This window comes from Oryzias melastigma, linkage group LG2, assembly GCF_002922805.2.
Source record: "Oryzias melastigma strain HK-1 linkage group LG2, ASM292280v2, whole genome shotgun sequence".
In the NCBI taxonomy this organism is placed as follows: Eukaryota; Metazoa; Chordata; class Actinopteri; order Beloniformes; family Adrianichthyidae; genus Oryzias; species Oryzias melastigma.
The window spans coordinates 3,185,613-3,196,716 of NC_050513.1; the positions used below are offsets into that span (position 1 = coordinate 3,185,613).

Sequence of the window (11,104 nt, forward strand, 5' to 3'; positions counted from 1 at the left end):
TTTTGAATATATTGTTAAGACAAAGTCAAACAGAAATTAGATGGCCGCCATCTTTAAAAATGGCTGCCATTTTGGATTTTTAAGTTTTAAGTTTAAGTTTAAGTTTTATTTATTTAAATGGCCTTCAAATGGCCATTGGCCAAACAAGGCGCTGTACATTAAAAGAACAATAAAAAACAACAGTTAAGATATTAAAAAACAGTTAAAAATAAACTTAAAGAATAAAAAACATATCAATAAGTTACATAAAAGCGTAAAAACACCAGATAAAAACGAGGATAAAACAGTAGAACAATACTTTTCTAAAAGAGGGAATTCTAGGGTACATCCTATTGACTGTTCATGAGAACTGGACTGAGTCGAGTTGACGATGGCCGCAGACGACAACATGGACCCAAGATGGCGCTGGAGCATCATCAGCCGGAAGTTTTCAACCGAAGTTCCAACAAAGATGACGCTTTTCCCTAGAGAACATCGGAACCGGGTCAGGAATCTCTTAGTATAGATACGCAAATTCAGCTAAAAGCTAATGATGAGTTTAATGCGGTGCTTGGGCGCCATCTTGCCTGCAACCAGCTCCCTCTCAAGTGAGTGACACGCTAATCGTGTTCCAAACAGGAAGTACCCGCCGGCTCCGAGAAGCCAAAATCCCATAGACTTCAATAGAGAAAACAAACAGCTGTTACTCAGTCATTCTATTCTATTTAATCTGATACTTTGATATATTTTTTTGTAGCTTAAGTTATAAACTGATCAAATGCCTCAATAAAAGTGGGTGGAGCCTGCTGGCCCCTCGTGTTTTCTAGTTGTAGGGATTTACACTTACGACAAGCTAGTGTGGTTGCCATAGAAACGCAGACTCAGACAGATCATCGTTACGGTGTCTGTGTCGCAAAAAAATTGACTTTCTTTGGAGGTACTCAGTCCAGTTCTTACATACAGTCAATGGTGAATGAATGGCACATTTGATGCTTGTACCATGAAGTATGTACTTTAACCTAACCAGCTCTGCTACCTTCTGTCTCTCCTTCATTCTTAGGTCCCTTCCTAATCTGATTGTGGCCCCACCCTCCCTTATCTGGTCCATTCAGCTCACCATCAAATTGTGTACTCTTGGAATGAGGCTAAGGCAAACTTTAGAAAGTCGTTGCTTTGGATCGTTCCCCTCTTCCTGTTCTGCTGCTTTGTGTTGGCTTTCTATCAACACCCCTCCCCTCCTATCAGGGGAAGCCCTCCGTGTTCTGACCAAAACAGGAAGCGATTTGCAAACAGGAATCAGGAGAGATGAGTTATGGCAGGTTCCAGAACAATGCAAAGGAAGTGTCAGTCCTTCAGAAAGGGAAAAAGCATCTCGGAGCGCCATCCAACATTTATTTCTGTTCAAAAATGCATCGCTTTCAGGCACATTTTTCTCCCCTTTCCATTTTTAATTTACTTTTTTTTAGATTAATTTTTCCAGTGAGCATCTTTAGCTCCTCAGCAGTAGGATGACCAGGCTCTAATCCTCCCTGTAAACCAATCAGAAGGCGAGAAAACCATCAGCTGTTTTTTTTCCCCCCCTCTTCCTGTTGGATGTATGGTGTTGACACACAGATGGCGGAGGGAATGCCCTCTGTGCATCAGGTTAATCCGGACCTGCCGCTGGAGGACCTTTAGGTGACTTGGTCCTAACTTGGGTTTAAGTAAACATACGGTTGGTGCTCCTTCACCCCGCGGGATTAAGAGAGGCCGGGTAATCCCGCAGACCTCCTGGAGATGCAGACCTGCTGCAGACTTTAGAGCCATCACTAAGCGTTCTCTTCCAGTTTGGCACACGTGAGCACTTTTACCCAGTTGACCTTGCCCCCTAGTGGACGACAACTGACGCTGCATTTGACTATCTATTTAAATTTTCTTTTATTTCCTTCCTGCTTTGGTTCTAGGTTCCCCCTCCGCTCCTGTGACCGTGACAACCGACAAACCTAAGGTGGAGGTGGAGGAATTCAAAGGTAGGAGAACGAAAGTCTCACACAGTAAACGGTGGGACTATAAATAGACCACAAACGCCACGGTAGAAGAAGAACATCTTGTTGGTCACACTCCCCTCCCCCCTCCTCTAGACGCAAAGCTATCATGCATATTCCAAACCGAGAGGGACCCAGACCCGCGGATCGAGTGGAAGAAAAAGGGGAAGGACGTCTCCTTTGTATACTTTGGAAACCAATTCAGAGGTGAGAAAAGACGCCGCTGCCCTCAATCCCCGACGGAGCGCGTTTGTGCATCAGCGGGAAGGACGGTGTGAATGATGGGTAAACGGGTGTCAAAAGCTTAACCCGCCTCGTGTCCCCGGACTGACATCTTTGTGGGCGGGTTTGGGAATCTAATCTAAACAAGACTGGGATTTCTTTCTTCCTTTTTTAAAAAATAAATCAAAATTTAAATGATCCAGATAAGGTAAAACAAGCCCTCACCACTACACACTCGCCGCCATGTTTCCCAGTGCCGCTTAATTACAGTTGGTTCCGTTTTTGAGAAAAAGGGTCAAAAGCTAATACATATATTTATGTATATATATACATAATGTATGTATGTGTATGTAAACACTACATATATATCATTGTATATGTGTATATGTAAACATTAGATATATATATCTAACGTATATATATTTATATATATATATATATATTATATACTTTTTTAACATCTTATTGAAAGTTATGATATTTTTCTCTGTAGTTAACGTTATAAACCGACCAATCAGATGCCTCAATATAAGAAGGTGGAGCCTGCTGGCCCCCAACATCCAACGTTTGATTGACTTTATTTCCCACTTTCAAGAGGTAGGGGTGTGGCCTTCTAACAATATCACTCCTGATTGGTGAGAGTGGTTGCCATAGAAACGTTGACTCAGACCGACTTGGACCAATCACTGCTTCCTGACAACGTCCGGTTCCAACATGGCGACATTCGTATTGTGAAAAATGCCGACTGAAATGACTTAATTTGGTTGGAGATGGAAGTAAACTGCTTCCTGTGGATGATGTCACGCTTACCCTGTCCAGTTCTCACATACAGTCAACGCAAATCATCAAAATTGTGTCTCTAATTTGAAATAATTTCCACTAAACGCATATTTTTAATTTTTACTCCAAACGTGTAGCAAAACATTTAATCTCTTCTCATTTATTCTCAGCATATGGAAGAAGATTTTATGACAAAATATTTAAAAAGTGTATTTTTTGTGAAGAACAATAGAGAATTTGATCCCAGTGCATCAGCGTGTTTCAAACCCCGTTTGATTCCTGTCTTTACAAGTATCTCTGTTTTGGTTTCTGCTCTCAGCCTAAAAGGGAATTACAGAATTTCACATTTTCATCAGCAAATGCCTAATTGGACAGAATAATTAAAGTTTATTTTTTCATAATAATAAGAAATGAAAAAGCTCAGTGGCCTTGTGGTGGAGTGTCTGCTCTGAGACTGGAAGGTCGTGAATTCAAATCCACAGTTGAGTCATACCAAAGACAAATGGGGGAGGGTAAACCACAAACCAGTTCTCAAGCACAGCTGTGTCTGCCGCTCACCCCTCCCCCAGGGGATGGGTCAAATGTGGATTTTTCACACACCCATGAGTGGCGACCAATGGAACTTTCCCTCTTTAAAATAGAAAAAAATCACTTTTCTATAAGATATTTTCCTCCTTCCCAGGATCTCTTGATTAGTTTCCAGATTAAGGTAACCGGAGAAATTCTCTCCAATCCTGACACACTTGAGGCAGATGTCCTTAGAACATCTGGAAGTAGAAGTGCATTTGGCGTCTTTCACACCTCCTCAGGTGTGAACACTCATCTGAACTCAGTGCTCGACCCAATAAATGAACTCTAAAGCGAATCAATCAAAGGAAAGTGTGACATTTTTCAGCACAGCTGAACCGAGTCCAGTGGACCATCCAGGTGTCAAAGAAACCTTTTGCGCCTTCTCTCGCAGGTCCCTTTGAGGGCCGAGCAAACATCACGGGCGCCACGGTAACGCTGCACCGAGTCACTCAGAAGGACGCTGGCGAGTACCGCTGCGAGATCAGCGCGTCCCTCGACGACGTCAAGCTGGGCGAGACCAACATCACCCTCAAAGTCTTGGGTACAAGCGTGACTGAACCTCTGAGGGCGTCCACGTTTCTTCAGGGTCTGAAGGTCCATTTGTCTGGCAGTTCCTCCACAGAACCCGTCCTGTGAAATCCCCAGCTCGGCGGTGACGGGCTCAGGGGTGAAGCTGCGCTGCTGGGACCACCAGAGCATCCCGCCCGCCACATACTACTGGTTCAAGGACGACCTGCTCATCCGGCCGCCCAGCCACTCCAACGCCAGCTATCTAATCAACGCTCAGACGGGCGTACTGGTGAGCCCACACATGCAAAGACAGGATGTGTGTTTAGGGAAAGGTTTCAGTTAATGTTCTTTGTATGTTCAGCTAAAAGTCTGTTAACCCCTCCCCCGCAGGAGTTCAAGTCCGTATCCAGAGAGGACAGTGGCCTGTACAGCTGCCAGGCATCCAACGGCGTGGGATCGCCCAAGATGTGTGAGGCCAAGCGCATGACAATAGGTGTGTTTGTGCGCCTCCACACTTCACTTTACCTTTTCCTCCCACAGCCTTCAGCTCCGACTACATCAAGGGAGCGGCGGACAGGAAAAAGCTCCTCTTCCGTTTGTTTTCAGGCCACTTGACTCCAGTTGGTTCCGTGAAAACCACCAGGATCTTAAAGCTAAAATGTGTTGCCGTTTAAAGACGCACTCCGATGAAAGTCGGTTTTTAACAAGTATTGTGGCATTTTTCTGATGATGGAGGACTTGCATCTAGAAAATTAAGCACTTCTGAGGATTTCTTTATTCAACTTGCCGTTTTAAAAACATCAAAGAAAATCTCTTAGCAACAGAGAGGGGAAAGGGGGCGGGGTTGCTCTGCGCCAACAGTGCCACCTGCAATTTTTTTAAATGTTTGCTAAAAATGTCATAATCATTAAAAGACCACTAGTAAAACTTTGAAAATTGATCAAAGGATGACCAGAGTGGGACTGTAAGAAACTATTTTATTTTTTTATACTTTTATGGACATTTTGTGGCATTATTTTGAAAAAAAAAAACACATTTTTTTAAAGGGTTGAACATAAGCAGTTCAAATTTGACCAAGAACTATTAAGTTTTTTGTTATATTTGTCAATTAAAGTTTAATTTTTATAATTTTTGTTAAATTCTTTCTTCTCAATAAATCTTTTACAAATTACTAGGGGTGTTGGGAAAAATTGAATCCCCGATATATTGTGATATTTCGCCCTGCAACACTTCTATTGATTTTAAATGTTGACAAGATAATATTTAATTAATTATTTATGAGCAAAGTCAAGACTTTGGACCCAAAAAGCTCTTTTAGCACCAAAGCTGTCACTGGCAACGAGTAAATAACACATGCTCTGAAATATAGTACGACAATGTGATCAAACGTAAGTCAGCGGATTATTATGTAGAGAAAAGTAGCTTTGCACAAAATGCAACAAACATGTTGCATACCGGCATAAAGCTACATTTTCTCTTCAACAGAATCAGCAGATTTGTGTTGAGTGGTATGCACTAGGGTGTAGGGAAAATTTATTTTGGTCGATATATCGCAATATTTTGTATGGCAATACTTGTATTAATTTAAAATTGTTACAAGATGATATTTAATTAATTATTTAATTATTTAGAACAATATTGGTTAAGGCATATTCATCCCATGGTTTTCTTTTTTGCTTTACTGAAATATATTTTGTTGTTGAAATCAGACCCTGAAAGAACAAATATTTCTTAATTTAACACAAGAAAAGCACCATGAATTTTCTTGGGAAAAAGCAAGTTTTAGTCAATATGAAGACATTTGTAGTGCTTGACATTGTGATCATACAATTAATTTTTTACCATTTTATTAACATAAATGATGTATTTATATTCAGGAAGAGTTTTTTTTTCTAATTTATACTCTAAAGTAAATTAAAAAAAAAAATGTTCTGGTACAGTCGTGGGATATACCGTGACACGAATTGTATCTTGAGACATATATCGTGATGAATATCGTATTGTGAGAGATATATTGTCATAGGTATCATATCGTGAGACATATCATGATTGGTACCGTATTGCGAGACAAATACCGTGCCAGGTATCATATCGTGAGACATATATTGTGATGAATATTGTATCGTGAGACATATATTGTAATAGGTATTGTTGTGTGAGAGATATATCGTGATGAATATCGTAACATGAAACATATACCGTGACAGGTATCATATCGTGAGACATATATCGTTATGGATATCATATTGTGAGACATATATTGTGACAGGTATCATATCGTGAGACATATATCATGACAACTGTCATATCGTGAGACATATATTGTGACAGCTGTCATATCGTGAGACATATATCGTGACAGCTGTCATATCGTGAGACATATATCGTTATGGATATCATATTGTGAGACATATATCGTGACAACTGTCATATCGTGAGACATATATCATGACAGGTGTCATATCGTGAGACATATATCGTGACAGGTGTTATATCGTGAGACATATATCGTTATGGATATCATATTGTGAGACATATATCGTGACAGGTGTCATATCGTGAGACATATATCGTGACAGCTGTCATATCGTGAGACATATATCGTGACAGCTGTCATATCGTGAGACATATTTCGTTATGGATATCGTATCGTGAGACATATATTGTGATATCGGGAGACATATATCGTGATAGGTATCGTATCATGAGTCATATACAGTATCATGATCACATCACCAGACCCTTGCCAATACACACCTCTACAAATTACCAACATTTAATCTGTAATTCCACACAACTGACCACTAGATGGCACAATGTTATCGTTATTCTAACATTTGGGTAAATAATCGTACATTTTTTCACAATTTGTTTTACAGTTTATAACATTGATAAAGAAATACCTACAAAAATAGTTTTTAAAGAAAAATTGTAGCTTTTTGTTTTTTCTGCAATAAATTTGTCTAACTTTTAGAATACAAGTTTGCTTGAAATTAGTGAGCGTACAAATCCTTTTTCAGGTTGTATTATATTTTAAATCCAACACTTGAATGTATTTCAAATTAGTTTTTCCATTGAGAACAAAGAGAAAAAGTTACAAAAGAAATAAACAATTAAAACATTTAACTTTATGAAATTTGCTTTAAAAGGTTACGTTATGTGAAATATTCACACTTTTTTGTAGATTTCATTGGTGGAAGAACGCAGGAACATCATTAACTGTCTTTAAGGGTCTCCGTGTTGCTTGCAGAGGACGTGAACGTGGCGGGGGTGGTCACCGCTGTGGTGGTGGTCTGCCTCATCATCACGGTCTGTGGCTGCGGGGGCGTCGTCCTACGCCGCAACGGCTTCTTCTCTCGTAAGTTTAGCGTCTGTGAGGCTAACCTAAATTTAACCATAAATCCCGCCATCATTGACTGTGTTTTTTTCTCCTCCATGACCACGACTCCCCTGACAGAAGGACACAGAGGAAGGTAAGGGCTGATTGCATTAACATTGATGTGGACTAATGAGACTGCGAGTCTGCATCTGCGTGCTGAGTCACGGCTGCGCAGACTCTCTGGTGTTGTCAAACTGTTTCAGAATTTTATGAAAACTGCAGTTCGGCTCAAAATTCGAGATTTATAATCTGAAATGAGGCAGACGGCGGTCCCTTTCCAAACACGCATCGTCTCGTGACTGGCTACCGCCGCAGAGTTTCGATGGCGGGTCGGGGGCCGCGCACTCGTTTCCTGCAGCTGACGCCAGAGCTCTTTGTCTGGGTTAAAGTCTGATGTTTGTCCCGCTGAGCTAACTGGAGCTGTCACTGTCAACTTCCTATTTATAGAACAGGCGTCTTCACAAAGACTCAGAGACAATGCAGCCAGATTTTTGATCCACCCCGAGCGCACAGTTACAGCAGCGAGCGAGCAGCGGATCTGCAGCTAAGACAGAGAAACTGGAAAAACTGTTGAAAACTATTGAAAGCTGATTTAAAATCAGCCAGAATGGATACAAAAAATAAATGATAGTTTACGTTTTCCTGATTAAGGAGGATCAAAAGACCAAACTAAACCATAAAAGTCTAAAACTGTGCAGAAATATTCCAATTTTATTCAAAAAAATCTGTAATTTAAGACAAAGATTTAAATTAAACGTCTTACCTGGTGAAATGTCATTGTTAGGCAACCCTACTTAGCATATTCAAAGATCTCATTTGCAATAACGGCCATCAGAACAAGTACAGGAGGATTCTCTGCTGCTTTGTGACTTTGATAGTTTAACTTATCCCCCTTCCTTTTTCTAATCAAACACTCCTGGTTGATATCGAGCTTCCTGAAGGTTCGTTTTGACTCTCCCAGAGCACAAAAATACCGGTTTCCACATGACTGCTAGCGTTTAAAAGCGATGTTTGCCACTCGTTGTGAGTTAAAGTTATTTATTATCGTGTTATTTGAAAGTTATATCGTCATGATTTAATTTTAGAGTTTACTTAAACAAAAAAAAAGTCAAATTTTATACAAACAGGATGACAGTAAATATAATACATTGTCTAATAAAATATCCTCAAACACATGGAATATCCAGCATTAGCAGTTAGCTCTAAACTTTCCTTTTAGACATTTTTTGCTGCTTTTTCCGGATTACTTCATTATTGACAATCAAAAACTCAAATAGTGTTTGTTTTTCTGCACACCTTTGTTTTCTCTGCAATGCAAGGTGAAGATTCTCTATGGGGGAGATGTTAAAAATGAGTTCAGAGACTGCATCACAAGAAGCTTTTCCTTATTTTTGTTATTGAGGCAGATACCCTAAAACCGAATAACTAGCCAAGTTCAGCACACCTTCAGTCAATAATCCTATCAAGACTTACTCCAAATATTCTGTACACATAAACATTGTCAAAAACCTTAGATATTTTGCTTGGAAACTTTTACAAAAGATTACCAAAAATTAGTTAAATTACTCTGTATATTTCTCCAACTTTCTAAATCTGTAGGGGCTCTAAACAAGAGCCCTGAGGAACACCGCTACAAACATATTTAGAGTAGAAGAACTAATACTAATTCAAACCTAAGCAACTACTAATACGTCCATCAGGACTTCTGTCTTGGAGTGTAAACATGTGATTGGCTCACCTGCATTGTGATTGGCTGCATGTTTTTGCAAGTAAATGAAATCGACAAATAACAACATTGATATTAAAGAAGTTTGGTGCGAGTCACTAAGGTTTTTTTTTTTTACTTTGAGCTTGAAAACTCTCCTACTGCTTTGATAACAAAACTGTTTAATGTTTTTTGTTGGCAGGAATCTGCAAAAAAATTAAGAAAATAAGAGCTTGTGTTGTTTCTAAGCCAAACAGCTCATCTATGGAATGCCATTTTGATCAAAATAATTGGAAATATGGTCAAATAAAATACAAAACCTCAGTGAACTCACTTGTTTTGTTTATTTTTATTTAATTAATTTATACATATCCTTTTCAAAATAAAATAAACAAATTTAATTCACACACAGATGGAACTGATTAAGTCACCTTACAAAATAATAAATTACAAAGTTTTATTTATACATATAATACAGGTTTACAGTTACAACAATGCTTTAATTTAAAGTCTGTATGATTTCATGGTTTTTTTATCAATTTAATTTCTTTTGCTATATTCTTGCAAATGTATAAATATTTATTAAGTTACTTTATGAATGAGAATTAGGTTTTTTTTGTATTTACAAACTTTAATTTACAATTTTCAACATAAAAGATAATGAAACTTAAAAAAAGATTTTAAAAAAGCACATATTTTTTGCTGTAAAACAATTTCTTAACCTTTTCTTTTTAAGGTTGGTTATTTATTAATAAGTTGCAAAAAGTAAAAATTGGAAAGGAGGTAAATTTGAGCTATCCTAATTTTGGACATCAGATTTTACAATGTCGACTTTTATTTTCTTAAAAATGTAAAAAAAAAATTTCGTTTGATCAATTTATTCATGTGGAACCTAGTTATTAATTGTACTTTTATCTATTAAAAGTTTTTCAGAGTCATACTAATTATTATTATCTAAAAACGTCAAGCTTGGATTGATCACAAAAATATATATTTTTTAACACCGTCAGACTCAGAATGCCAAATTTACATTCAGCTTTTATTTTGAAATCTCTTTAAGGTAACAAAAATGAATAAAGAAATCCCTTCATAAACAGTTTTTCAATATAAACATTTCAAAATTGTCTAAGTTTTTGTATTGTTGATCCTATTCAGCCATATTTGCTTTTGTTTTTTTTTAATCAATGTTTTGAACCTAATGGCCTTCCGTAGCCTCTCCTATGAGGCAGCACAGATGTGACTGCAACCTGCAAACATTTTACAAGCAGACACCTAAGCATGCAGGTAAAAATAAATCTGCCTGAGAGCGACGCGATGAGCTGAAGCCGAAGTGACAGCACCAACCTTCAAGCTCACTAAAACAATAAAAGAGGGCCCCCGTCTGCTCTCCTGCATCTCTTCATGAAACATTTAGCATTCCGTACGTCGGCCCCGCCGTGGCTCTGAGGGGACTCTCGTTAAAGCCGCCACCTTGACCCCCGCAGGTCCTTTTGGATCTCCCAGTGTCACGGTGCGGCCCACATCAGCAGCCAAACCCTGCACCGAGCTGAGGACACGTGAGTGTGACACATGGGGACAAATTTACTGCCATAAGAGTCTAAATCTGATTACCAGCGCCGACTCTGGGATATTTACTGAACCCGGCCAAGAAATGGTCCCGACCCGCTGTAAGGTCGGAAATTCAAGCACCAGCGCTTTTTGTTTGGATTAAACTAACAGGATGAAGTCTTTAAAACGGAGCTGTAAGCAGATTTCTTTGTTTTTACCTGACAAACCCCCCACCCCGGAGCACAGCTGAGGGTTCAACGGTGTCAGAGACCCCCCCCCAAATGTCAGTGTAAGAAAGCCCATCAACATAATCTGAAGATTAGCTTAAAAATATTTAAAAAATATGAGAATATAATAAAAATGTCACAAGTAAAAGCAAAAACTGCA

General features: G+C 38.9%; 1 protein-coding gene across 2 annotated transcripts in view; it reads left to right on the top strand.

The window, feature by feature from the left end:
- The window catches only part of jam2a (junctional adhesion molecule 2a), a 21,122-nt gene that overhangs the window by 7,591 nt on the left and 2,427 nt on the right, over nt 1-11,104 (top strand). Inside the window, exons 2-9 of one of the 2 annotated variants that reach the window (XM_024294450.2) lie at nt 1,923-1,988; nt 2,100-2,210; nt 3,967-4,116; nt 4,187-4,374; nt 4,476-4,578; nt 7,336-7,443; nt 7,543-7,558; nt 10,654-10,725. In XM_024294450.2, the coding sequence (XP_024150218.1) occupies nt 1,923-1,988; nt 2,100-2,210; nt 3,967-4,116; nt 4,187-4,374; nt 4,476-4,578; nt 7,336-7,443; nt 7,543-7,558; nt 10,654-10,725 (814 nt within the window). The remainder of the gene's footprint in view (nt 1-1,922; nt 1,989-2,099; nt 2,211-3,966; nt 4,117-4,186; nt 4,375-4,475; nt 4,579-7,335; nt 7,444-7,542; nt 7,559-10,653; nt 10,726-11,104) is intronic. The other variant, XM_024294451.2, reaches the window with a different exon arrangement.